Here is a 27,838-nt window from a genome sequence, read left to right on the forward strand (position 1 = left end):
CAGTCGGTGACGCGTCTGCCTTCAGCTCAGGTCATGATCTTGGGGTCCTGGGATTGAGATCTGCGTGGGGCTCCCTGCTCAGTGGGGAGTCTGTTCCCTCTCCCTCTGACCCTCCCTGTTTGCGTTCTCTCTCTTCTCTCAAATAAATGAAATCTTAAAAAAAAAAAAACACACACTTTCATTTAGCTCATTTAAATGAGTACAAAGAGCCGAATGTCCCTATGCACACAAGAAACTGGGAAGTTTGAGCTGGGAACCAAGACCCTTCCACACCCACAATAGCAGACTCCTTGCTATCAGGCAGAGTCACCACTTGCCGCAGCAGATAAGGTTTATTTAGAAAGCCAAGAGCTGCTTTGTTCACCCTGTAGAGCCCGTAAGGTGCACTGAGCCCTATACGGTCACCTGTGGCGTACAGGAAGACTCTCAAGGAGATGGTCTGAGGGCAGTTCAGAGTCACACTCTGGGTTTTATTTGTGGAAATGGTCTTTATGACTTCAACCAAACTCTTCCCTAGCTCAGCTGCTCTCCCACTTCCAGAGGTGAAGAACGTGATCATAAAAGGAGCAAGTAGCTAGGAGGTCAACGTCCAAGCTCGCTGCTTCCAGAGAGAGGTCACAGTCACAGACCTTGGGCCCTGCAGCGTGGTACCAGCTGCCGCTCTTCGTCATGTCCTCTGTGAGTGGATGGAGAGGCGTCTTTGGTCTGCTGCTGCTCTGAAGTTTGGAATGACCCTCTTCCTCATCCTCTGCTAGACGATGAGAAGAGGCTGCCGGTGACTGACGTACAGCGTTCAGGCTGTAGAGCTGTGAGGCTTTGGCTCCTAAGTTGCTGTCGGGAAAGGCCCCTAAGCAGCACAGCTGGTGGGTCTGTGACAGATGGCCGAAGTAGAGCCAGGACCAGTCAGCTCCATACACCAGTGAACTGGGCAACATATGGGACACAGAGACTGTGCAGGCTTCCTGCTTCTCCTCTGGAATGAGAACATGCGACGTTACCCAGGGTTGATCTCATCACTTCCAACCAATGGCCCCTGCCCACTGTCAAAGGGAGACTCTGCTAAAAGCAGAGTCAGCAACCACTGTGTGTCACACAAAGGGACCCTTGGGATGTGGACGGATGAGAAGAAAACAGACCTTCACTTGCAGGGAGTGCACCGCATGTGCGCCTGAGGGAGAAATCAGCTACAGAAGCACGTGGGCGAGGGTGCCTTTCCAAGCTGGAGGACTTGGCAAAAGTCTCTTAGTGAAGACTTCAAAGCAAAGGACAAAGGAGGTAGCCAGATGGGAGCAACAGGGATGCATGAGAAACAGAGAACAAGCATGTGTGAAGTATAGAGATAGAACAGGACACATCTGGGCAACCACAAGTGCCCGTGGCTGAAATGCCATCAGGGAGTGGCGACACATGTCTGGAGGGTGACAATCGTGTAGAGTTCTGCATGCTCCATAAAGTCTGGGTTTGAGCTTGGAAAGGAGTCACTAAAGAGTTTAAGCATTTTCCTTATGGTGAGTTGCTATGGCAACTTTGAGGCTGGAGGGCAGGACTGGAAAGAGGTCTAGCTATAAAAAGTTTGAAAGCAACATTCAACCAGAGAAAGAAATGACAAGGTGTTGCCAAACCTGAGATAGTCTAGGGTCCAGGGCAAGGCCAAGGATGGCGAGAGCAGCTACAGGAAACTAGTGGCCAGTGACCTGGGGTGTGGACTTAGAAAACTGTCACCAGCTGGAAGGCCTGGTGGCCAAAAATCGAGGGAAGTACTCAAAAATCAGTAGGGACATGTGGCACACACAGGAGACGGCTTCAGGGGGTTTTCATGAGAAAGCCCTAGGATGATGTGAACATTATAATGAGTAATGACAATAACACCTTATGGCCCACTGAGTAACATAAAAGCCATGAATCTGTATGGACAATTAATAAATACAGATTTATGGGAGAAAAGAAAGCTCTTCCTTATAAAAGAATGCTAATTTTAAAACGTAGAAAAAATGGTAATGGGGCGCCTGGGTGGCTCAGTCGTTAAGCACCTGCCTTCGGCTCAGGTCCTGATCCCAGGGATCATGGGGGATCGAGCCCCACATCAGGCTCCCTGCTCAGTGGGAAGCCTGCTTCTCCCTCTCCCACTCCCCCTGCTTGTGTTCCCCCTCTCTAACAAATAAATAAATAAAATCTTTAAAAAAATTGTAAAAATATATATACATATTTACACATCTGTATATATATATATATATATTTTTTTTTTTAATAAAAAAATAATGAACAACCAGACAGAAAACCAACAGAGCACGTGAACAGAATCTGCAGAGCTCTCTGCCCGGGGCCATAGAGCAAACTCTTCTGAAGAGCACACGGAACGCTCTCTGGGACTGACCCCCACACACGAACCGACAATACAAGTCTCAATAACTTAAAAGGAATCCATGAAGGAATAAAATTAGAAATCAGTAACAAAGAAATTTAGGCCAGTCACAAAAATGTGGAATGAAACAACACACTCATAAATAACTAACGAGTCAAAGAAGAAATCACAAGGGAAATTAGAAAGTACTGGAGATGAACGAAAACATACCACACCCCAAAACTAATGGAATGCAGCAAAAGCAGTGCTCAGAGGGCAACTTCTTACTGTAAATACCCACATTAACACGCAAGATCTCACAAGGCTTCCAGCTGAGAACTGCATGTTCGCGTCACTACCAGAACGGATGCGCAACAGTTGGAGGAACTGAAAACACAAAACAGGAAGCCCGGAGCGCAGCCCCACGCAGAGGAGACTGGGCTTCAGAGCCACTCTGGCCAGGTGGTGTCTCTACTCACTTCTTTGTATGGACAAGGAGGGAGGGGGATCACAAACAGAACGAGGAGGGAAAGGGGGCATTGGCGGCTTGAGAAGAGAGAAGAAAATGTGAAAAAGTTCTGACAGTAAAGAATGGCTGGCAGGAGAAAGGCCACGGTTTGCCTGGCAACTCCAAGGACCCACTGTAACATCAACCTAAAGTGAGACCCCACAGGGTTACTCTTTCCCTCCAACCCCCTTGTGTGGCTCAGGCCCAAGTGGAACTGGGTCTGACCAGTGCTGGGAGCTGCCCAGAGTGAGCAAGGGAGCAAGGGGAAGAGAGCTGAAGCATGTTGGGAACATGAGAGCACGCAGACCACCACACTGCACAGGCAGGAAGACGTGGCAGGAGGTGGGCCAAGGACAGCTCTGGAATGCTTCTGGAGCAGAGTCCTAAGAGGGCAGAGAACATCTGAATGGCAGGAGGTATCAGAAGAACTGAGCTGGTCAGGTAAGACCCATGGCTAAGGAGCAGAGTGCTGCAGACTGAGGCTCGAGGCTGGCCCAGTTACGGGCCTTGGTGAGATGGCGGTGTGAGCCTGGGGACGTGCAGAGCAAGGGAACAGGAAAACTGGGAACCCCCACCCCAGGCCTGGCTGCCAAGGGGCCCCTACTCACCTATCGCCTTTTGGCAGTTGAAGATCTTAAAGCCACTGTGCATGCACGCTGCCAGGAGCAGGTGATGGTGGAAAGGGTGCCACTTGAGCCTCCACACTCCGCCCTGCGTGGGCATGTCTGCGAATGGCTGCTTCATGCTCCGAGTGTCCCACAGCAGAACATGCTCATCATAGCTGAAACCCACCGAGCACAGGGATCACGCAGGAAAACCAATGCCCACTTTTCCCCCACGGCCCCCAGGTGGCAGGGGACACTCCTGGAGAAACCCATACCACTCATCCCTCTATAGGACAAAGTCCCTTCCCCCAAGCCCAGATAGCCACACTCTGGTGTAAGAGTTGGTCCAATTCAACAACATTGCAACGGTCAACATGAGAAAAGGAAGTGAAAGATGGAAGACAGACCCCTGTGACCCAACCCTAAGGGACTCACCTTCCTGTGGCCAAGATGTGCTCCCGATGGGGACTACTCTGGATGCTGCACACACCCATGGAGTGTCTGTAGGCAAAAGTCAAGGCCTGAGCAAGCTCCCACGCAGGGGCACGTCTCCAGTGGAAAGTCCACGGAGGAGGGACAGGAGGGTTGGTGTTACATGCCGAGGGCTAGCCCTTGATAATCTACCTCTCGCTAGTGAACACAGATGTGCCCGGTGTCCTGGTGTCCCAGCCTTTCAGAAGGGCGTCGTCCCCACCTGCGTGGGAACAGAAAGATCCACTGACAACAGCAGGCAGCCACTCCTCAGGGAGGGAATTTCTGCCCGTGGGGCAATCCCTGTGGATGACTTTTCCTGGGTGATTTCAGGTTGCCACCAGGCAGAAGAGCCCTGTGCTAGAACTGTGTCTTCAGACTTGGAGAGGGCCCCCGTGGGGAAGACAGGAAAGGCTGGGGGGCTCAGGCTACAGGAATAAAAGGGAAGCCCAAGAAGTTAGGGAAAGAATTTCCAGGTCACAACATGGCTAACGGGGCTCCTCTTTAGACTCCAGCAATCAATGCTCCTGGCTGCCGCAAACCAAAGTTGCCATATCAAAGAACTCTGAACCAGAATTGCATGCAGAAGGCAGCAAACATGAGCACTTCTTAAGTTTCTGGAACCTTCAGCACACCCCCATGTGTTTTAAAGGGAAGTGCCCTTTGTAACCTTACAGTAAAGAGGACCCCTGCTTGTCTTGGGGAACTGAAAAAATAGGAAGAAGGGGGAAGCTGGCACCATAATGCACAGTCTTTGAAGAAAAGCAACAACAAGATACAGGGTGCTGGTGGCTATCTTGAAGGAAGGGGAGCAAGGCTGAAAAGCAGGACCCACAGGGAGGATGAAGAGGAGCAAAAGAAAAACACCTGGGTCTGACCACTCCACCCATCCATCCACTCAACCGTCTGTGCTTCCATATACCCACCTGCCCACCACCTACCCACCTTCCATTCAACTACCTGCCCATCCAACAGGTGTTACTGAGCACGCCGCAGGTCCCTGTGACAGACAGAAGGGCTACGGCATGAACGTGACCTACAAGTAAGCAGACCAGCAGAGCCAGCACGAGGCCTGCAGGGGCGCCCCAACACGAGCTGCGGTCCTGTGGCTCAGTTACAGAGAAACCTGGTTGTGGCTTCTTTACACGCTGTTCCCTCCCGTCTCACACCCACGTTCACCCACCTGCACACATACATCCAGAGTCCTACCCCTTTTCCCTTGTGTGCACTACTCCCAACTTGGTCTGAGGCCCTTTTGCCCCCACCCGCATGGCAGGTCTCCAGGCTCTGCCCCCACCTCCTTGCAGTCTCTACTCAACACATTAGCGAAGCAGATCCCCTTCAATTCTATGATGTAAGTCAGAAAATGTCATCCCTCTGCTCAACATCCTGCTATTGTTCCTATTTCATTCTGAGCAAAAGCCAAAGTCCTTCCTGTGGCCTGATCTCACCTGCTTCTGTTCTGCCACCCCTCCCACCATTCTGGTCCTGCTGCTCTCCTCGTGAAGCAGGCTCACTCCTGCCCTAGGCCTCTGTCTACAGTGACCATGCTCTGTAACAGGACAGCCTGCCCCTGCCCCCACCCCAGTCCCCCAACCCTGGTCTACCTTTCTTCTTCCCAAAGCACTTATCACCTCTGAGCTACTGTGCCCTCTGTTCACTCATTATATGCTGTGCTCCATGACCGCTGCCCATCTCTCAATGTAAGCTCAGTGGAAGCAGGGACTTTTGTCTGTCTTGTTCACTCATGAATCTCAAGCACCTAGAACAGTGCATGGCACATAGTAGATGCTCCATAAACATTCATTGAATAAACGAGTTGGTGCTGAATTATTAAATCATAGCCCCCACAATACCCTTGCTCTGAATTAGCTAAGCCTCAAGGTAGTATAATCCAAGAACGAGAAGACCTAAAAAAATTAAATCTTGGGGTGCCTCACTGGCTCAGTCAGAAGAGCATGCAACTCTCAGGGTCGTGAGTTTGAGCCCCACCCTGGGTGTAGAGATCACTTAAAATAAATAAGAAAAATTTCTTTGAAAGAGAGAGAGAGAAAGAAAGAGAGAGAGAGACACACACAAAGAAAGAGGGAGAGAGAGAGGTCTGCTTAAGTAACCAAAATGCAGTTGTTTCTGGAAGACAGAGACCGTAGCTGAAGTCAGGAGAGCAACAATGCAGAGAGAGAAGAGCACCAGAGAGAGGCCCCAGAGGACACGAACACTTTCAAGCAGAGGGAAGGAGCCAGCAAAGTAGAATGAAGAGCAATCAGAAAGAAGAGGAAAAGTCCAGGGTAACCCAAGGAAAAGACGGCGCCAGGACGGGGTCAGCATGGGAATGTTGCTGAGAGGGTGCTCTCTGGATCAGGCCACTGAGGAGCTGAGTGAGAGCGGTTCTGGCAGAAAGGGGGAGACCATGCAGCGCCCTACAGTCCAACAGAATGTCCCTGGCCTCACCGCTCACTGTGGAGCTTAGCACACTACCAGCAACTGGATGCAGAAGGAAACCAGGGTCAGATCTTTTCTCTGCCTCTCTGCAAATCCAGCAGCAACCCTTCTGCTTTTTCTCAGGGGCCAATGCCCCCACCTCCCGCCTCCCATGTCCCATGAGTCCTCCCCACTTGGCCAAGAGAGGCCGACCACAGCTACCTGGCTCCTGCAACCTCTAGTTCTAGTAATTTCTCATTCTCACTTCAGCACCCACAATACATACCACTCACAATATCAGGAAATCAACCCTATCTTCTCTTCGGGAAGGTAACCTGTATCCAAAACGGGAGGAGACGAGCCTGAAATCCTACATGACAAAGTCGATACTGGACACAGAAACAGCAGCGGGAAATGCGGGAATTCTGGATTTCTCACAGCAGGAGCGAGGGACCAGGTGCCAAGAGTGGCAGGAGACAGGGCTCCCGCGGCTCCAACACTGTGGTCAGCGCTACCCAAGACCCCGCAAAGCCTCAACAGGTAAGCAGCGAGTACCAACTACAGCTTCTGTCTCCACAAAGGGTCAAGATCCCGACACGCCCGGAGTCCTGGCCCTGCCGTGCCACACTTGCCCCCTCCCTCCCTCACGGGGCCGACACCCAGCGGAGAAGTACCAACCTGAATAAACGATTTCTGTCTGCCAGTAATTGAAGGCAGCAACCCAGGCCTCAAAGTGATGGGCATGCCACGTGGCCACCTCCTGCAGTGCTGGCCCCGCCTCATTCACCTCTAGCAGGTGCAGCTGCCCCTTGGAGTCGCTGCTAATGATTTTCAAGGGCTGGTCACTGGCCCTAGACACAGGGAACCAATGGAGAAACCCAGCTGAATTTATTCATTGACCCAAACTCATCACCCTCTTCTGGCTCCCGACTGGTGACACTCCAATACATGTCAAGAGAGAGGTTCTCCATGGACCTGGTCCATGGACTTGCCCTTTAAGACGTTTGGGCATCTGGCAGAAACCAAAACTACCACTTCGCTTGTCAAAATAAACCCATGTCAGCTTCTCTTGATGAAAACACCATCCCTTTTATCTGAAAAGTCGGAATGTTTTCTTTCTAGATTAGGACTGGTAGTGATATTCCCAGGCCTGGGAAGCCACAGTCAAGGCTGGTGCAGGGTTTCAATCCTCTCTTGCGTGAAGAGACGAAAGACTTCTCAGAGGAAAGACTTGGGGTCCCTCACCAACGCCGGCCCCTACCTTTCAGCTTTCCCGGTGGACCAATCCAGAGACAGGGCCAGACACTGCTTCCCCAGGGCACAGCTGGAAACTGGCTGCAGTGTGTAAGCATTCTACTGGAGAGAAAAGAGCCCTATCAAAGGGAAACAGCCCAGAACCCTGGAAAGGCGATTCCTCTAGCTCAGGTGGCCATGATTCCCTCATCTACTACTAGATGAACAAAGTGTGTTAGTCCTTGATTCATCACAGATTGAGGACACTGGGGGCCTGGCCCCTGCTCTCCAGGAGCTCACACACCTGCAGGAGGACTTTCCCACACATGTGACCTGAGTGGAAGTGGGTCTGCTTTTCAGAACCCCTCGCTGTCCACGCACTCCTAGACACAACCCCACCACCTACATGGGCTCCAGGAAGCACCACTGGCGCACACTCCCCACGTCTCCCCGCCTCAAGGGATGCTGGGACACTCTGTCTTCAGGGACAGCGACAACGGGATCTTTCCCCTAGTTTCCGTTTCAGAAGCCACAACTAGCCATTAAACGCTGTTTCTCTTTTCTAAGATACATTTAAGTTTCTTTATTACCTAGGCAAGCTGGACAGTGCTTAACACTCTCAAAAGGCTCCTAGCAGGCTGCCTCCTCAGGGTCTCTCTGCAGGCTATCTGCTCTTGCCAGAACCTGGTTCGTGGGCCCACAGTCTTCCCCAGATTATCCCTCCCTCATTCCTCAGACAGGGCTGCAGCAAGGCCCTTTACACACAAGCCCTCAGCTGCCATGACTCCAACAGCAAGGGGACTTGCTCCAGTCCCACACACCTGCATTAATGTGTGTCCCTCCCACCGAGTGAGGGCTTGGTCTTGTGGGCTGTTGACTTCCCTCGACTACAGGACTTCCCAGTTCTCCCGATCCTTCAACAATCAGATGCAGTCATTTTGCAAACACGTGGTACTGATCAATACCAAATGCTCTGCGAAAGCCACATGGGAAACATACGCCTTCCTAATTATGGGTGACAAATACCACTTTCACACAGAGGATTCGTTGCTATTCTTGGCCCCAGCATCATGAACCTAAGAATGCTGGTCCAGGCTTTCCGTAAAGAACTTTCAGATCCACTGACAGGTGAATGAATACCCTGTCACTTGGGGCGCCTGGGTGGCTCAGATGGTTAAGCATCTGCCTTCAGGTCAGGTCATGATCCCAGGGTCCTGGGATCGAGCCCCACATCGGGCTCCTGGCTCAGCGAGGAGCCTGCTTCTTCCTCTCACTCTGCCTCTCTCCCTGCTCATGCTTTCTCTCTCTTTCTCTGTATCTCTGTGTCTCAAATGAATAAATAAATTTAAAAAAAAGATTAAAAGTATCTAAATCTTTAAAAAAAAAAAATACCCTGTCACTTCAGCCCTTCCACTGGTGACACATAGGTGACTTCTTCTCAGAGTTAGATGCAGAACCCAATAATTTAAAATAGACTGCATGCTAGATTAGGATGTTTTATGATAAAGTTTGCCATTGAACAGAAATCATGTTACAAAAAGGTTTGTAGCAGCACCGCCTCATGCCCAAACCCTCTCCACTCAGATTCTTTCCGCCCCCCACTAGGACAACTCCTGGTCCTAGTCACTGACCTCAGATCCCACCAAGCAGAGTAGCTCTATGGACCCACCAGCATCTGCCACACCTAAGAGGGCACGGCCGGCCACCGGGATGTGGCACCTGAGGGAGAGAATTCATATGCCAGTCAGAACACAGGATACACCCAGAGCACAGGAGAGCATTATGCACCTCAGTAACTTATTATTTAAATTTCAGCTCCAAAACCAGGTTGTAGCCTACAATTCTGTTCCAAGATTCCCCAGCTTATCAATCAGAAAACGAGCATCACTTCCCAGACTCATACCAACCCTAGGACTTGGAAACTGACAAATGAAAGGAGCCCAAGTCTACTGTACCCTCCAAGTGCCAACAGGTGGGCAGAACAATAAGGAAATGAAAAAGTTCAGACATTTCCCCATCTTATTGAATGCTGACAGGCATCAGGCTCCCTGATTAAATGAATGGATACTCTTGACAAATTCCAGACAAGAGGAATTGTTATCAACATTATACCATTTCATGTCCAGGATTGCAGAAGTATCTCTTCTTTGGATCTCAAGCAGGGGGCAAGCAGGGCTGTCCTCATAGAAACTATACAAGTAGAGACGACCTAAACGGACTTGAGGCTCATCAACGTCCAGTCCACTCTACAAAAAATTCAGATGTATTCTCTGATTACCCTAATAGATACCGAGGGACCCAAGGGATGGGAAAAGGAATCAAGGGAAAGAAAAGGCTTGCCAAGACTCCGGGACTCTGGTGGCTCAGTAGGTGAAGCCTCTGCCTTCAGCTCGGGTCATGACTTCCGGGTCCTGGGATTGAGCCCCGTGTCAGGCTCCCTGCGCAGCGGGGAGTCTGCTTCTCTCTCTGTCCTTCCCCCTGCTCGTTCTCTCTCTCAAATAAATAAAATCTTAAAAAACAAAACAAAACAAAACAAGACTCTGGAACTCTACCTGGAAGCAATATCCCTGATTTTCTGAGCTGGAGAAATGTCTCTTCTCTTGTTATACTATTAGTGGGCAGGCAGATAAACTCTGCTGGGCTCAGCATAGTATGCTCCCTTTTTTTGAAGTTTTATATAAATAACCTCTACACCCAATGTGGGGCTCAAACTCACAACCCTGAGATCAAGAGTTCCGAGCTCTACCAACTGAGCCAGCCAGATGCCCCTAGAATGCTCCTTCTTTTTTTTTTTTTTTAAGATTTTATTTATTTATTTGAGAGAGAGAATGAGATAGAGAGAGCATGAGAGGGGATAGGGTCAGAGGGAGAAGCAGACTCCCCGCCGAGCAGGGAGCCCGATGCGGGACTCGATCCCGGGACTCCAGGATCATGACCTGAGCCGAAGGCAGTCGCTTAACCGACTGAGCCACCCAGGCGCCCTAGAATGCTCCTTCTAAGCGGGCTAATAGGGACCAGCTATGGTAGGGTTGCCACAAGACCCAGTTGCCCTGAAAGGTCCTGACCTAGACCTGTTGCTGGAGTGCCAGTTCTCATTCTTTTAAGTGTCCTGGTTTGCGTCTGAATAGATGCCTTCGAGAGATTAGGTATAGCTCCTTCCAATTCCCATTTTTTCTTTATTCTAGGCTTCATCCATAAACTTGAGCCACACCTGCATATAAGGTACTCAAGATTCCCATTCCAATCGCCTGGCTGGCTCAGTTGGTAGAGAATGGGGCTCTTGCTCTTAAGGCTGTGAGTTCCAGCATGATGTTGGGTGTAGAGATTACTTACCTGAATAAACTTTAAAAAAAGATGCCCATTCTAACCTACCTTCTGACCACAAGACCAACGTCACATCTTCATCTCCCGTGTGAGTCCACACAGACTTTTCTCTTCCAGCCTTCCCCACTGCAGGCCAGACATGCCTCAACATTTGTGGTGGGCTCTGCCCGTCTGCAGTATTTTCCCGCCCTTCCCGAGACCTCGCCTGAAAGAGGAGCGGCGCTTTTGCTGCTCGAGACGCCATTCGGGGGGCGCAGACCCAGAGAGCCGCGGTCAAGACCGCCTAAGGCCAGAAGGGCACCGCACACCTCGCTCTCAGGGTCGGTGGGCTGCTCCTCCGGCTTCCGCAGCTGGTAGGTGCCGCAGGCCAACAAGTGCCTGCAGCCTTCCAGCGGGCACCACTCCACCGAGTCCGCGGTGTACTCCGTGTCCACCGCCTGCAACAGCCGGACGCGACTTCCCGTCTCCCAGGAGTCAGACGAGGACCCAGCGGAGACCCGGTGGCGAAGCGGGGGTGGCGAGGCCAGGTTGAGAGCGGGGTCGGGGCCGGGGCTGAGGTCGGCGGTGACACCGGGGATCGGGGCCGGGGCTGAGGTCGGCGGTGAGGGTGGGGGTCGGGGCCGGGGGCTGAGGTCGGCGGTGACACCGGGGGTCGGGGCCGGGGCTGAGGTCGGCGGTGACACCGGGGGTCGGGGCCGGGGCTGAGGTCGGCGGTGACACCGGGGGTCGGGGCAGGGGCTGAGGTCGGCGGTGACACCGGGGATCGGGGCCGGGGCTGAGGTCGGCGGTGAGGGTGGGGGTCGGGGCCGGGGGCTGAGGTCGGCGGTGACACCGGGGGTCGGGGCCGGGGCTGAGGTCGGCGGTGACACCGGGGGTCGGGGCAGGGGCTGAGGTCGGCGGTGACACCGGGGATCGGGGCCGGGGCTGAGGTCGGCGGTGAGGGTGGGGGTCGGGGCCGGGGGCTGAGGTCGGCGGTGACACCGGGGGTCGGGGCCGGGGCTGAGGTCGGCGGTGACACCGGGGGTCGGGGCAGGGGCTGAGGTCGGCGGTGACACCGGGGATCGGGGCCGGGGCTGAGGTCGGCGGTGAGGGTGGGGGTCGGGGCCGGGGCTGAGGTCGGCGGTGACACCGGGGATCGGGGCCGGGGCTGAGGTCGGCGGTGACACCGGGGGTCGGGGCAGGGGCTGAGGTCGGCGCTGAGAGCGGGGGTCGCGGGCGGGGCTGAGGTCGGCGGTGAGAACGGGGTCGGGGCTGAGGTCGGCGGTGCCACCGGGGGGTCGGGGTCGGAGCCTCAGTGAGGAGAAAACGAAGTTCCAGGCCGGTCCCTTTTACTTCCGCAATCTCCTCCCTCCCTTTTCCGGGGCACCGGGGGCGGGACTTCCGGCCGCCGTTGCCGCCTCGCGTGAGGCCGGGCTCCTGCGCCTCCTGCCGGCCGGCGGACCTCAGCGGGCCCCACGCGGGTCTGGAGGGACAGCGGAGTATCCAGATGCAATCGCAGAAGAGCTGGGCTCTTAGAAAGGGGAGGGAGAGGAGAAAACGGGGAATAGAAGTGGGGGTGAGTAAAGGGCCTACACCTTCAGGGAGCCAAGTCCAGGGTCGGGTCCAAAGGGGCTGGCCATGCCTGCCCTCTGTCCCTCACGTCCATCCCAGGGGGGCTGCGGGTACGGCGAGAAGTGCGGCGCACCAGTGGACGCAAAGACCCGCCTGCCAGGACAGCAGAGAAAGGAGCCAGGGCCAGCTGGGGGTGCCTGATGCGCCGCCGGCTGGGGTGGTGGGCGGAAGGTGGACAGAGGGCCTGGAGAAGAGCCAGCATCTGGGCCCAAGGGGCAGGGCTCGGAGGACACCCAGCACAGCCAGGATCTGATCTGGGAGACTGAGCAGACGCTGCTGCCATTCACGAAAATGAACATATTCTACAGAAGAGGTTTGGGGAAGGCAAGCTTTGGGCACTGTTAAGGATGGACTGAGTTGTGTCTCTCCAAAAAGATATGTCGAAGTCCTATCCCACAGCACCACAGAATGTGACATTTGGAAAGAGGGTCTTTACAGAGGTAATCCAGTTAAAATTAGGCCATTAAGGTGGGCCCTATCCAATATGACTGCTACCTTTATGAAGGGGTGATTTGGTCTCTCAGGGACAGACCCACACAGGGAAGACAACATAAAAACAGTTTGGGGATGATGCATCCACAAGGCAAGGGACACCTGAAACTGCCAGAAGTTGGGAGAGGCCTTTCCCATGTGTCTTCAGAGGGAGCATGGTCCTGCCAACACCTTGATTTGGGACTTCTGACCTCCACAAATGGGATGATACATTGTTGTTTTAAGCCATCTAGTTTGTGATACTTTGTTATGATAGCCCCAGGTAACTGGACTGGCTGACGTTGAAATCTACATGGATACCTGGGTACCCAGCCTGTGGTTTTTGAAGTAGGGCTTTGGCTGGAAATACAGCTGTGAGTCAGCAGCTCAGAGGGCAGCTGACTGATCAGGAAGAAACAGGACTGTCCAAAATGGGAGAACCACACACCTGTACCTGGTACAAGAAATGGTCAAAGGGAGCATGGCTGGCTCATTTGGTAGAATATTCAACTCTTGATCTTAGGGTCATGAGTTTCAGCCCCACACTGGGTATAGAGATTACTTTAAAAAAAAAAATCTTAAAAAAAAAAAAAAGTCAGGGCACCTGGGTGGCTCAGTGCAGCGTTTACCTTTGGCTCAGGTCATGCTCTCAGGGTCCTGAGATCGAGCCCCGCGTGGGGCTCCCTGCTCAGCGGGGAGTCTGCTTCTCCCTCTGCCCCTCCCCCTGCCCGTGCTCTCTCTCCCTTAAATAAATAAAATCTTAAAAAAAAAGGGCGGGGGGAATGCCTAGGTGGCTGCCAGTTAGGCGTCTGCCTTCAGCTCGGGTCGTGATCCCGGGGTCCTGGGATCGAGTCCCGCATCGGGCTGCTTGCTCAGTGGGAAGCCTGCTTGTCTCTCTGCCTGCCACTCCCCCTGCTTATGCTCTAACAAATAAAATCTTAAAAAAAAAAAAAAAAAGTCAGGGACGCCTGGCTGGCTCAGTCAGTTAAGTGTCTGCCTTCGGCTCGGGTCATGATCCCAGGGTCCTGGGATGGAGCTCCACATCAGGGGTCTGCTTCTCCCTCTCCTTTTGCCTCCCCCCGCCCACCATCATGTTCTTTCTCTCTCAGATAAATAAAAATCTTAAAAGTCAAGCAGCTCCACAATTACACAAGTCCCTTATTTTAACCATCTGAATGTTAACCTTACTCTCAGATGCATAGCTACAAAGATCAAGAGACTGGGGGCCATCAGAGGAGAAAAGAAACCAGGGGCTGGTATCAGAGAAGGGACAAGGGAAGCAAACAGGGATTGAGAGCGGTCTATGGATCCTATAGCACCTTCATGACAGCGTGCACTCCAGGGGGCCACAGCAATGATGAAAGCAAAGGGAAGGAGTCACTACACAGGCAGCTTTAGAACCTTGTGGCCACCTTCCAAGCTCCAGCCCACTTCCCCAGCACAGATGTGGGGGGGTCTCTAACACACAGGCCAGGGGAGTAGCCCAGTTGGATAGGGAACAGCTACCAGCTGCAGCACCTGCCTGAAGCAGCCACAGTGGACAGCAACGCCTCGGCCAACGCTATTCCAGATGAGCCGCGGGACGTGGAAGAGACCAGTCGTGTGTCAGGACCTGGTGCGCTGTCCTACAGGGCCACTGAGACCTTTCGATGTAATTTTCTGATGAGTAGCTGACCACAGGACAATGTGTGCGGGTCAGGGGATGCAGACAGGCTGAAGTGCCCACACACAAAGAACACAGGCAAAATCCAGCCTCTGGTCTGGTGCCTCCTCACCCCAGGAGCCTTTGAAAGCACGCTGCCTGCGCACACTCAAGGCCCTGCGCCTGGAAGCCCACCCAAACCCCAACATGCCGGCCTACACCAGCCCTCGGAACGTCTCAAGGGCTCAAGCCAACTGCTGTCTGCAGGACTGTCTCTCTGGGTCACACATATCCCCCTCCCCAGTAGGTTTCTGAGCCCCCGTTACTACTCAACCTAGGGTCAGGAGAGACCTAGAGTAGACCTCACCTATGGAGCAAAGATGTCCCTGGCCTAGAAAATATGCTGCACCTAACCCACAGACTGGCAAAGGGGAGCAGGTGGGGTTCTCTCACCTTCAGAGACCCTCCCTCGGAGTTAGGAATGAGCCCTCCTGCGCCCTGTATGTTGTCTTCACCTGATTTCCCCAGTCCTGCTCTCCAAGACATACTGCCCCAGGACTGCAAAAGAACCTACCAGAAGCTCAACTCACAAACCGAGGACACCAAGAGGCTGTCCCCAGCCAGGGAAATGAAAACACACAAGGCAGATGGAACGCACTGAAGATGACAGAAGAGCTGCACCAGGGACAGCGTAGCAGGAACCCCTGGGACCAACATGGGGAAAGGGATGGCCCAGGACACACAGTCAGGTGGAATGGCCAGCCTTCAATTTCCCAGGAAGTAAAGCCTCTAGCAGGCTGGCTGGCTGGCTGACTGGCTGGATCTGGAGACCAGTAAGTTTCCAGGCGCAGAGCCTGGCTCATTGCCCTCAGGTGGTTCTGCAAGGTGGAGGAGACACCGCCCAGCCTTCGGACACCTGTGGCTCCCTGGGAGAGGGAGCCCAGCAGAGTAGACAGGGAGGCAGCACTCACTCACCCTGGCTACTCCAATGCACAGGCAGGACCTCAGGGGGTCTGCTGGGCAGAAGCTCCGCCACTCAGTGCATGAATCCAGGTGAGAATTTACCTGTGCCAGGGCCAAGAACATTCCATGCCCACTAAACGGGGCTGCCTACTCCAACACCCCCAGGAACTCCTGCCACGGGACAAGCACAGTCTGGTCTCACGTTCCCTGCCTGCCTCCTCTCTCTCAACCCAGGAATAAAGGCAACCCCCACCCCCCACGCCCGGACCACCTTGATTCATTCCAAAATAAACCTCGACGGCATTAAAGGCAAAAAGGAGAGCACAGAATGGCTGAGGCACTCGATGATTCCACCCCTTTACTGTGCCTTGGAGATACGGCCCCATGCAGGCCGCGCTCCTCGGGGCTGCAGCTGCCCGGGAGAAGCTTCTGCTACGTGACACTTTTTAGACTTTTTAAACATGTGGCCCGACCGTTTGCCATTTGAGAATTACAGCAAATGATTCTATTTGTAATTTCTAACCCTCCCACTGCCTCCCCCCAAAAAAACTGTACATGAGTTTACAAACATATTAACATATAAATAATGAGAAGCGTCCTGGTGGGAGCCTCCCCAGCTGTCTCTGCTTGGAGCGGAACACCGCGGGGAGCGCTGTGCCCACACAAAGTACCCACGACGAGGGGCCTCCGTGGCGGCGGCCCTGGGTGCGCGTCACCGGCTCCTTCACACCTTCAGGTCAACCACCAGTCGTGTCTGCTGCGCCCAAGGAAGCTCAGGAAGCCCGGTCATCGCTCTGGCTCGAGCTCGTGCTGGAAGGGGCGCTTCTTCTCCCGGCAGTGTTTCTTGTGAGCTGGCCAGTCCTTCTGCTGGCACTGAGAGCCGCAGTACCGGGCCACCTGGCAGCGCCCGCAGATGTTGAACTCGCGGAGCTGAAAGCACACACACAACCACCGTGGCTTCGCCGTCGCACCACGGGGCCAGCTGTGGGGCAGACGCCACGTCCCAACCAGACAGGACCCGGCACCCCCATGCCCTGAAGCCACCACGCTGGAGAGGGGCTAGGACAGCGGGGTGTGGGCCAGCCCTCGCGGCCGCACTGGTACCTGCTTCTCGATCATCGTGCAGGGAGGGTAATGGCACTCGTAGTAGGTGCAGGAGTTCTCCTCCTCTTCCACCACGTCCCCGTTGGCGTTATAGTACCGGGTCACGTTCAGGACGGGGAACTGCTCCTCTATGGGGTCAGTGGGAAGCTGCTGGATCGCCAGCCAGTATAAGCTTTGCTCCCTCGAAAGGAAAAGCAGACGGTTCGGTACACTCCAGCCAGACACGGTCAAAGCAGGGACATGACAATGACATGACTCCAGGACAAACTGTTACCCTTGCTTGGTTTTTACGACAACCTGGCTTTTCTTTGGCCACCCCCCCCAACTATGTAGTGGGGCTTATCTCTGTGTGACATCAGGTATCCACCCACTAAAAGGTACAGAGCAGGGCTATGTCTACCTCACTCCTCAATCCCCCCAAATCTGGGACTGACAGGCACACGGCAGGCAGAGAGAACATGGGGTCTCAGGACAGGGACATGGCCAAGTCTGGCCACCCGAGCAAGGCCTCGAAGCCCTTTTCCTTGATCATGGCCCCAGAGGCACGTGCTTCTGCCCCGGCCACCTGCCCTTCGATGCTGTGAGCTGCTCTATGTCCTTAGTGGACCAGAAGCTTACAACTCAAGAATCCCACCCGATGCTAGAACTGAGGCACCCCAACAGTCCCTACGGGAGCACAGGTTGGGTGGGACAAGTGCAGACAGTCAGCAGCCCGCCCTGGTGCTGGGTTCCAAAGGAGCAGGTTAACACCCCCTTCACCCCACCACCCCCATGGGGGCCAGGCCTGGAGAAACTAGGTTATATACAAAAATTAATTCAAAATGGATCAAGAACTTTAACGTAGGACCTCAGGGCGCCTGGCTGGCTCAGTCAGTAGGGTAGAGGCCATAAGTCTTTTTTTTTTTTTTTTAATTTTATTTTATTATGTTATGTTAATCACCATACATTACATAGTGATCCATGATTCATTGTTTGCATATAATACCCAGTGCTCCATGCAGAACGTGCCCTCCTTAATTCCCATCACCAGGCTCACACATCCCCCCACCCCCCTCCCCTCTAGAACCCTCAGTTTGTTTCTCAGAGTCCATAGTCTCTCATGGTTCGTCTCCCCCTCCGATTTACCCCCTTCATTTTTCCCTTCCTACTATCTTTTTTTTTTTTTTAACATATAATGTATTATTTGTTTCAGGGGTACAGGTCTGTGATGCATCAGAGGCCATTAACTCTTGATGTTGGGGTGATGAGTTCAAGCCCCATGTTGGGCCTGAAGCTTACTTAGAAGAACAACAAAAAAAAGGGCACTATCCACAGAGCTAAAAAGGCAACCCACAAAATGAGGGAAAATATATGCAAATCATGTATTTGATAAGAAATTAATATCCAGAATATATAAAGAGCTCCCATAACTCAACAAGAAAAAAACCAAACAACCAGATTTAAAAAGAGGCAAAGGGAGCCTGGGTGGCCCAGTCAGTTAAGCGTCTCTTAATTTCAGCTCAGGTCATGACCTTAGGGTCATGAGACTGAGCCCAGCACTGGGCTCCATGCTCAGTGGGAAGTCTGTTGAGATTTGCTCTCTCCCTCCCCCACGCCCCAATAAATAAAGAAATCTCTAAAAATAGGCAAAAGACCGTAATACACTCCTCTATAAAAAGACGTACAAATGGCCAACAGGCACATGAAAAGATGCTCATCATCACTCATCATCAGGAAAATGCAAATCAAAACCACAATGAGATATCACCTCACACTCTTTAGGATGACTATTCCTTAAAACAAAACAAAACAAAAACCAGAGTGTACTAAGTATTGGCGAGGATGTGGAGAAACTGGAACCCCTACGCACTGTTGGCGGGAATTTAAAACGGTGGACACTGTGGAAAACATTATGGTGGTTCCTCAAAAAGTTAAAAATAAAACTATCCTACAATCCTGCAATTGCACTGCTGGGCATATACTCAAACAAACTGAAAGCAGGATCTTTTTTTTTTTAGATTTTATTTATTTATTCATTAGAGACAGAGAGAGAGAGGCAGAGGCAGAGGGAGAAGCAGGCTCCCCGCGGAGCAGGGAACCCGATGCGGGACTCGATCCCAGGACCCTGAGATCATGACCTGAGCTGAAGGCAGACGCTTAACCATCTGAGCCACCCAGGCGCCCCTGAAAGCAGGATCTTAAAGAGACATTTGTACTTTCATGTTCACGGCAGCATTATTCACAACAGATAAAACACGAAAATGACCCAAGTGTCCGTTGTCGTCAACACACAAATAGGTAAAATGGGGTATATAAATATAATGGATTATCATTCAATCTTAAAAAGGATGGAAATCCAGACAAAGGCAATACCACGGACAGACCTTGACGACACTGTGCTGAGATAAGCCTGTCACAAAAAGACAAATCCTGCAGGATTCTACTCCCAGGAGGCCCTAGAGAAATCAGATCCAGAAACGGAGAACGGGAGGGTGGAGGCTTGGGGATGGGAGGGGTCTGTGTTTGGGTGGACAATGGAAAAGTTCTGAAAAACGGATGGATGGTGGGGATGGTTTTACAGCCATGTGGGTGTATTCGATGCCACTGAACTGAACATTCAAAAATGGTTAAGATGGGGGCACCTGGGTGGCGAAGTCACTTGAGTGCCTGACTTTTGGTTTCGGCTCAGGTCATGATCTTATGATTGTGGGATGGAGCTCCCGCTCAGCCCGAGCCTGCTTGAGATTCTCTCTCCCTCTCCCTCTGCCCCTTCCTGCCCCACCCACCCCTGGGTACACACTCACACATGCACACTCTCTCTCTAAAATATATAAATCTTGGGGCGCCTGGGTGGCTCAGTCGTTAAGCGTCTGCCTTCGGCTCAGGTCGTGATCCCAGGGTCCTGGGATCGAGCCCCACATCGGGCTCCCTGCTCGTTGGGTAGCCTGCTTCTCCCTCTCCCACTCCCCTTGCTTGTGTTCTCTCTCTTGCTGTCTCTCTGTCAGATAAATAAATAAAATCTTAAAAAAATATATATATGTATAAATCTTAAAAAAAAAAATGGTTAAGATGGTAAATCTTATATGCATTTTACCAGAATAAGAAAAATTTTTTAAAGGGAAGAGTCAGGAGGTAGGAGGCTGCTGGCTGCCTTCTGAGCCCTTCAATGAAGTCCTACAAGACAGAGGCAAGTTTTGGCCCCAGCCGGCTTTTAAAAGCAGCAAGGAAAGAAAACACACTTTGACAAAGAGGCCCTTCCCTCCCCCAACAGATGAGCCGCCCTTGTGGCCCCCACACGGAAGGAAAGCCAGGCGGGATGTGCAGGCCTGGGAGAATCCATGGTGCCATATTCCTGGCCTCACAGACAGGCCGATTCCCACCATAAGAACCAGCCATGTGGAGGCCACCAGCTGAGAAACAGAAGGACACACAATGCCCAGGCCAGCTGGGAGTTCGGGCTGCACTCAGGCTGGCTCTGACCCACAAATGGTGTGACCACTGCCGAGGGTCTAAATCCCTAGCCTTGGACAAACTAAGGATGGCACCACTAGATCGGCTCCTCGGAGGTCACAAAGGAGAGAGCCTCAAGAGCACAGCCTCAGTCCTGGGCTTCCCAGGAGGAGCTTAGCGGAGAATGGGGGCAGCCAGGCCATGACCCGGTAGAGACCACTGGACAGGGTAGCCTGGGGCGTAATGGACCCTTTCCCAAACGTGTTCCCAACTGTGGTTATCTTATAACCATAAAGGGTGTTCAGATGAGTAAATGTAACATTCAGCCACAGATTGGCCAAATCATGAGTCACACAAAGGCCTAAAGTGACAGACTTCATAACCCAGAGGTCCTGGAAGGAGCAGATGCACTGCTGGGTGAAGGGGTAGACAGTGCCTCCTAGGTCTGCAGTGGGGAAACCTCTCTGGTGTTGTAGGGGCAGGTCCCAGTGCTCACACTTTACAAGCGTCCATGCTGGACAACCCAGGAGAAAATCTATGGACGCTGATTTGCCTCCTGAGCTGCCCTTACCCTTCTGTTGATAACACTGTCTTCGTTTTGTTTGATGAAAGACGCTTCCCAGAGGCCCGAGGGCATGCACAAACCCCAGAGAGCCCCTGTGAGCCCAGAGATGATGTACACATGGCCAAGAACATCCTGGCTCATTTCAGCTCCCAACTCCCATCCTGCTGGTTCCCCAGCTCTTCCCAAGGGCTCCATGAAGCTCATACCTGGGCTGTTCTTGGGGCCATGGGAACTGCTCTCAGCATCCTACTTGCCCAAGTGGGATACCTATGCTATCCTGAGCAGAAGCACTGTTCTCAGGACCACACAGAGGTGGAGGCTGAACAGCAGAGTCCCCAAACCACATTGCCTTGCTTCTTTTAAAGAACTTATTTATTTATTCGAGAAAGAGCAAGCGAGAGAGCACAAGCAGGGGGGAGGGGCAGAGGGAGAAGCAGACTCCCTGCTGAGCAGGGAGCCCATCATGGGGCTCGATCCCAGGACCCCGGGGAACATGACCTGAGCCAAAGGCAGCTGCTTAACCAACTGAGCCACTCAGGTGCCCCATGTCTTGCTTCTTTTAAACCACTACCTAGGTGAGGTGTTTAGACAAAGAGCATGACAAAAAGACGCATGTGTGTGTACAGGGGCATCCTTAAGATAAAGACGTCCAACTTTTCTCAGGGGTATGGAGCAGAAGTCCTGCTCATGTGCAAGCATCCAGCCCAGACAACCCTTCTCCCCACTAGAGCCAATCATTAGAAAACCAACCCAAAATATAACCATCAAAATGGTATCCCACCCCCATGAAGAAAACAAGGGTCCCACACTTTGAGGGAAAATAACCAAGGTCTCCACTCTCACAGAAGCATCAGAACGCAGAGTAGAGACATGAGCCCTCTTGGTAACAAGAGCCTGGAGGATGGGGCACCAGGGTGGTTCAGTCGGTTAAGCAGCTGCTGTCGGCTCAGGTCATGATCCCAGGATCCTGGGATCCGGCCCCGCGTTGGGCTCCCTGCTCAGCGGGGAGCCTGCTTCTCCCTGTGCTCTCTCTCTCTCAAATAATAAACAAAATCTTTTTTTTTTTTTTTAAGATTTTATTTATTTATTTGACAGAGAGAGACACAGCGAGAGAGGGAACACAAGCAGGGGGAATGGGAGAGGGAGAAGCAGGCTTCCTGCCGAGCAGAGAGCCTGATGCAGGGCTTGGTGACCTGAGCTGAAGGCAGACGCTTTACGACTGAGCCACCCAGGTGCTAAATAAAATCTTCAAAAAACAAAAACAAACGAAAACACACAAGAGCCTGGAGGAGGGCTTTCCCCCCGGAGGCACCTCCGCTGGCTTCAGGAGGCCCTGAGGAGACCCACCTTTGTTTGCTGGATGTCTCTTCAGCTTTGGGCCGCCAGCCCCAAGGCACCAGCTGTAGGTTGTCCAGGCGGTTGTCCACAGTCACAGCATTGAGGTGCACCACCTGAAACCCGGGAGCAATGCCTCCCCTGTGCCGCTCCCTAGGAAACAGACAACTCTCGCAATCAGCCGCCTCAGGCCTTCCCAAACACTTCAGCCATGGGGTCTGAACTGGCCCCTCGCCACACTGATGGGGACAGTCAGGAGCAAGGCTGCTGAGAGGAATCCAAGTATGTGAGTCTGTGGCCAAACAAGATGGACCACGTTGCCAGTTCAGGCCCTTGATTTAAGAGCTAGGCTGCAAGAAGCCAGGATGGAACCCCCAACTATCAAACACACAGCCTAGAGAACACCTCACCTGAGTATTTCGAAGCATTTTGGAACTCCACCATGGACGCCAGGAGAGGTGTTGGTCGTTCCTCACATCCCACTAACAAGCTCAGCAAGAACACGGTAGCGGGAGCAGACCCCACCCTACCCCAGAGGAGGCTGTGTCTGGAGCAAGTAGCTGAGCAGCAAGTGCACTTTTAGGCTGCTCCATCAGTGGTACAAGACGCAAATGAGCAATTCCTCCGGGTTGCGGCAATGACACAAAAGTAGGCAAGGGATGGTAGGGGGAGCAGGACTCGGGGAAAGCACCTTGTGTCAACAAGGGCAGGTTGCTCCACAGGCTCCATGCACCCTGTACACAACATGGCTCACGCAGGACCCAAATGGCAAACAAGCAGCTGGAAAATACCTACCACAGCAGCTCGTGGAGGAGCCTTCCTGACCCTCTTCCTCGGTTTTTGTCAAAGGCATACGCAAATATCTTAGCACCATTTCCATCTGCATCTACTTCCATCCGGGCCTGAGAAAAAACAAGGAAAAGGTCTGTTACAAAGCCTCCGATTCTCAGCTACATTTTGAATCCCTCTTAAAGAAATGAAGTGAAACAAACAAGCCAGGGCACATAATGAGGCCTGTTTCTGGGACCCAGGGCTCTGCAGAGGCTCCCAGACATGGAAGCCAGCCCCGTATCCCAACAAGCACACACTCACAAACCACTCTGCAGAAGACTGTGGACACAGAGAAATAAATTTTCCTATTCTTAGAAAAACACCCACAATTCGGTGAGAGAAATCCTTGAACAAGTAACTAACAGTTGACCCCTGAACATATAGGGGTAAGACACACTGAACCCCCACACAGTTGAAAATCCACATATGACTTTTAACTTTCGGATACTTTACTGATAGTTTGCTCTTGACTAGAAACCTTACCAATAACAGAGACAGCTAATATACATACTTTGTACGTTACAGGTATCATGTGCTATATTCTTACAAGAAGTTAAAACTAGAGAAAAGAAAACATTTTCAAAAGAAAGTACTGGAGTATGTTTATAAAAAAAAAAAAAGCAAACCCCAAAACCAAAAAAGCCAAACCCACATCTAAGTTAATCTGTGCAGTTCAAACTCATGTTGTTCAAGGGTCATCTGCACTATAAAAGCATGAGGGGCTGAGATGAAAGTGCAGTGGGTCCACAGGCTCCTGGAGGATTTACAAAGGGGAGGGGCCGGTAGGTAAGGACTGGCCAGTGAACAGAAGCTCATCAAGCAGAGAACAGCAGAAGGCAAGGGAGCTCAGGAAGATGAGAGAATGGAGAGCACCAGGGCACAGGAGGGACGGTGGGGCCAGGCCAGAGGAAAGGTGAGGTGGCACTGGACAGTGTCCTAGGGAGTCAGAGCTTGTCCAATTGAACATTCAATCACAAACATGACACAATTTGATCTGTTTTCAGAAAGAGTCAGCAACCAGGGTGAAAGTGGGGGAGGACCAACATCACAGTGGTGGTGGTGGGGCTCCACTGGACAGTGAAAGCCAGGTTGCCCTCACAGGGGCTAAAACCCATCCCTCATGACCCTCCCCGGCTCTGACTGAAGCAGGCCAGCAGAGAAACAGCCACCCTTACCTCAAAGGAGTAGCCCTCCACCAGCGGGATATCTTGCTCATCTATCAGTGTGTACTTGGTCTGGAAATTAACCATGTTTCAAAACGTTACCTTCAGGGTCACAGCAAAGTATCAGTAACAGACAGAAATGGCCCCTTCCGGCTACATGAGGCAGCCTACCCCAAAAAGCCGGTGGCTATTTCCCACTCAGGACTGCACCAGAGGAGCGGGTATCAGGCTTCGCTTCCCATCCACACGAGCCTAAACCCTAAGTGCCACTGAGCCGGCTAACCTCTAAGCTGTGTGTTTTAACGTGCCAATAAACCTAATCGGAGAGGCCGGCTTCCGCAGAAGAGAGGAAGGGGCCCTGGATTGAGGCAGAACATCCAGAAGGTTTCAATTAACGTTTATTTATTAAGACGGGTGGCAGTACACACTGAATTGTTTGTTTTCTGTCTGAAGTGTTCCAAATAACAGTTCTAGGGGGTGATATCAACACAACCAGTCACTGAGTTAGAAGGGGTCTCAGAGCTGACGGGGAGCCCACCCTTCCTCAGGTAAAAAGCCACATTCCTCTTGCAGGAGAGGCAGCAAGCAGTCCCCCAAACGGACTAGTCTCATTCTCGCTCGGAAAGCCTTTTTCTAAGATCTAAGCCGGTTTTACCTTCATCTGACTGCCTCTGCTCCTCTCTCCCACCAGAAGCTTCCGCCGCTGGTGATGGGAACAGGGTTCCCATCCAGGGTAAGGTCCGTGGCTGGAGCAGCTGCACGGCCGGCCGGCTCCTGGAAACAGCCAAGCCTCAATGCCCACAGGTGCCAGGAAGCCCCAGCCTCGAACACGCGGAGGGCGGGGCCAGGTCAGGGAGAGAAGCAGAGGGAGGCCCTGCTCTGGGAGGCCCACCGAGGCTCGTCCGGACACGACCACCGCCGGCAGCGGGAACCCTGCGCGAAACCCCACTACGGACTGCCAGGCACTGAGACGCACGCACACTATCTCGCCAACGAGCGAGCGGGCCGCCCAGGAAGGGCGCTGCGCTGCCCGCGGCCGCCAGCCCCGTCCTGGCCCGCGGGGACCCGCCGCCAGCCCGCCCGCCCGCCCGGCCCGCATCCCCCCGGCCCCGCGGCCCCGGCCCCGCGCTCCGGCCCCGGGCCCCGCGCTCCGCTCCGCTCACCTTCCCGGCCACCCGGCCGAGCCGCACGATGCCCAATTTGAAGTCGGTCATGGCCGGGCCTGCGCTCGGCCGGCGGCGCCGCTCCCTCGGGAGGCGCCGGGCCGGGACCGGGGCCGGGCCGGGGCGGCGCCGCGGCGCGCCGGGTGGGCCGGGCCGGCGGGCCGGGGTCGGGGCCAGGCGGGACGAGGCTGGGCCGGGCTCGGGCCGCCGCCGCCTCGCGCCCGCCGGACCTGCCACGCGCCGCCGCCGCCGCCGACGACGCCGCCGCCGCCCCGCGCACCACCGCGAGCGGAGCCGGAGGCGGGGCGTGGCGCCGACACACCCCCCGCCCGCCGCCGACCCGCCAATCGCGGGGCGCGCACTGCGCCTGCCGGCGCGCGCCGCCACGCCGTGGCCAATGGGAGGAGGGAGAGTGCGCCGGCGCATTGAGGAGCGGAGGGAGCGCGGGGGAGGGGTCGGCCGGGGGCGGTGCCTGCGCGGCCGCCCCGCGCTACGTCAGTTTCGCGGGAAGCTTTGTGCTGGAGGTCGCGCTTCGGCGCCTTGCTCCCGGCTGCCGGTTCTAGGCTCGGACCCAGCGCCGGACCCCACGCCCGGCCCCGGACTCCGCACCTAGCTTCCGACCCCGCGACCAGCCCGGCGGCCCCCGGTCTCGCGCCCAGCTTCGCATCCCCACGCCGGGACTGCGGCTCGGACCGTGCTCCCGACTCTCGACCCCTCGCGGAGGGGCCGGCGGGAGGGCCCTGCAGGTTGGGGTTTCTGCGGGACTCGCTGAGGCTCCCCGTAAACGGGCCCCCTTTGCAGGACAACGTGCAGGAGGCGCGAGGTGGGAGGCGCTGCGGAGTAGGGGCTGGGGAGCCAAGCGCCTAAAGGACTTGGGCACCTGCCCGCCCTCCTTCCTCCTTGGCCACCCACCACCTCCTCACAGGGGCCCAGCTGAGGACCACGGTGGCCCGGGGTTTCCCCACACAGCCCATCCTCAGGCTACCCCAACCTTCCCCAGGTCTCCGGCTGCTTAACTAAGGAAGGTGTGGTGATGTGCCAGCAGCTGAACAGCTTGGTCCAGCTCCCTCCTAAACAGGCACTCCAGGGCATGAGGACTTTGGGGGCTACCACCCTTGTTTCCTGACGACCACTCCAGCTGGGCTTTCACCCCCCCCCCACACACACACACCCCTGAAACTACACCAGTGCACAAAACAAAAATCCCTGGTCATATATCAGTTAGGGAAGCAGAAAAGTCCCATGATAAATAAGTCCGATGCGAAAATGATAAATGCTGTGGGGGAAACAAGTAGGTCAGCATTAGGGGTTGGAGTCCTCGGGAAGGTGGTGGGCAGGGAGTGCCCTATTGACAAGTCAATTTGAACAGTGTAAGGAGAGAGAGCCATGTGGGCATTTGGGGAAAGAGCCAGTGCAAAGGCCCTGAGCTGGGATGTTTGAAAAGTGGGGTGTCCATTGTGACCAGACAGGAGTGCAGGACAGAAACAGGTCAAGATCAGAGATGTGAGGGGCCAGAGGGGAGTTAGTAGGCTCGTATAAGGACTTTGACTTTTACACTTAGAAAAATGACGCCATTGGAGGATTTTAATAGAGGAGTAGTTTTTCCATGAATCAAGCTGGCTGATGGGCACGGTAGTTTAGGGGGAAAGATTGGAAGCAGGAAGGCTATTTAGCAAGTGAATACAAGTAGCTAGCCAAGAGGTAATGGGTGTTTGGACACATGGGGCCAATGTTCTGTAGAAATCTGGTTAGCCATGTTTATGCTTCAGTCACAACCCCAAATTCTCAGTGGCTTAGCAAAATAAAAATGAATTTCTTGTTCATGCTACATGTTAAGGTTGCAAAACAATTGAATATATGAGTATAGAGTTCAGGGGAGCTGTCCAGCCTGGGGCATAAACTTGGCATTCAGTAGCACATTTGTTGTATTTAAAGCCATGCAACTGGATGAGATCACATTGGAAGAAAATGCTGTGGGGCACCTGGGTGGCTCAGTCGCTGAAGCGTCTTCCTTCGGCTCAGGTCATGATCCCAGGGTCCTGGCATTGAGCCCCACGTCAGGATCCCTGCTCAGAGGGGAGCCTGCTTCTCCCTCTCCCTCTGTGCCTCTCCCTTGTCCTGCTCTGTCTCTCAAATAAATAAATAAAATCTTAAAAAAAAATATGGATAGCAAAGGAGAGGTCAAAGACTGAGCCTGGGTACTCCCTTATAAAGGGGGAAGAGAGGTTGAAAAGAGGAGGAGCCCGTAAAGAGAGGGAGATGTCAAGTAAGAGGAAAACTAGGAGAGGGTGGTAGCTTGGGAGCCAAGTAAAGACTATGTGAAAGAGAGGGATCAGCCATGTCAGGTGCTGCTGATAGGTCCTGTAAGGTTAGGGTCGGGAATTAATAACTGAACAAGACAAGGACACTGGTTGCTTTGGCAAGTACAGCTCTTGATGGAGTGATGGCAGACTACGTCTCTCTAAGGGGTTAAAAGGGAGTGATAAGAGGAGATTGGAGGCTGTGAGACAGAAAACTCTTCTGAGGTGTTTTTGCTAAAAACAGGAGCAGAGAAATGGGGCCAAAACTGGAAAGAGAAGGGAAGTGGAGAGATTGTTGGTTTTATACTGGGAGAGGAGACGGCATGTTTGCTCACCAACAGGAGTGATCCCATAGAGG

General features: G+C 53.5%; 2 protein-coding genes across 6 annotated transcripts; both read right to left on the reverse strand.

Annotated features, from left to right (window-relative positions):
- Positions 1-440: 440 nt before the first annotated feature.
- Positions 441-11,205, reverse strand: DPH7 (diphthamide biosynthesis 7). Of its 4 annotated transcripts, XM_064579061.1 has the most exons (10): positions 10,952-11,012; positions 9,920-10,088; positions 9,692-9,825; positions 9,211-9,298; positions 7,608-7,699; positions 7,025-7,197; positions 4,079-4,148; positions 3,890-3,955; positions 3,458-3,630; positions 441-973 (listed from the first exon to the last, which is right to left on the reverse strand). In XM_064579061.1, exons 3-10 carry the CDS (start codon positions 9,697-9,699, stop codon positions 519-521), a joined length of 1,125 nt encoding a protein of 374 aa, XP_064435131.1. In that variant the 5' UTR covers positions 9,700-9,825; positions 9,920-10,088; positions 10,952-11,012; the 3' UTR covers positions 441-518. The 4 variants fall into 4 exon arrangements, with proteins under 4 accessions (XP_064435131.1, XP_064435130.1, XP_045739570.1 ...); XM_064579060.1 differs by having other exon boundaries at positions 9,920-11,094; XM_045883614.3 differs by lacking the exon at positions 9,920-10,088 and having other exon boundaries at positions 10,952-11,091.
- A 4,714-nt stretch (positions 11,206-15,919) lies between these two features.
- On the reverse strand, positions 15,920-25,344 carry ZMYND19 (zinc finger MYND-type containing 19). Of its 2 annotated transcripts, none has more exons than XM_064579064.1 (6): positions 25,181-25,344; positions 24,030-24,089; positions 22,819-22,925; positions 22,036-22,176; positions 16,695-16,866; positions 15,920-16,520 (listed from the first exon to the last, which is right to left on the reverse strand). In XM_064579064.1, exons 1-6 carry the CDS (start codon positions 25,229-25,231, stop codon positions 16,377-16,379), a joined length of 675 nt encoding a protein of 224 aa, XP_064435134.1. In that variant the 5' UTR covers positions 25,232-25,344; the 3' UTR covers positions 15,920-16,376. The 2 variants fall into 2 exon arrangements, with proteins under 2 accessions (XP_064435134.1, XP_045739571.1); XM_045883615.3 differs by having other exon boundaries at positions 16,695-16,875; positions 25,181-25,340.
- Between the last annotated feature and the right edge of the window lie 2,494 nt (positions 25,345-27,838).

Source organism: Mirounga angustirostris, unplaced genomic scaffold (assembly GCF_029215605.1).
Source record: "Mirounga angustirostris isolate CCGP_5_RB_7025 unplaced genomic scaffold, mMirAng1.0.hap1 SCAF_15, whole genome shotgun sequence".
NCBI lineage: Eukaryota > Metazoa > Chordata > Mammalia > Carnivora > Phocidae > Mirounga > Mirounga angustirostris.

Excerpts from the sequence above, each read along its gene's own strand:
- ZMYND19 (XM_045883615.3), bottom strand. The coding sequence starts at position 25,231 with ATGACCGACTTCAAATTGGGCATCGTGCGGCTCGGCCGGGTGGCCGGG. Across the intron at positions 16,876-22,035 it reads GAGACATCCAGCAAACAAAG|GGAGCAAAGCTTATACTGGC; the intron begins GTGGGTCTCCTC and ends TTTCCTTTCGAG. Across the intron at positions 16,521-16,694 it reads GCACGATGATCGAGAAGCAG|CTCCGCGAGTTCAACATCTG; the intron begins GTACCAGTGCGG and ends GTGTGCTTTCAG.
- DPH7 (XM_064579060.1), bottom strand. Across the intron at positions 4,149-7,024 it reads GACAGAAATCGTTTATTCAG|GTGGGGACGACGCCCTTCTG; the intron begins GTTGGTACTTCT and ends GTTCCCACGCAG. Across the intron at positions 974-3,457 it reads CAACTGCCAAAAGGCGATAG|AGGAGAAGCAGGAAGCCTGC; the intron begins GTGAGTAGGGGC and ends TTCTCATTCCAG.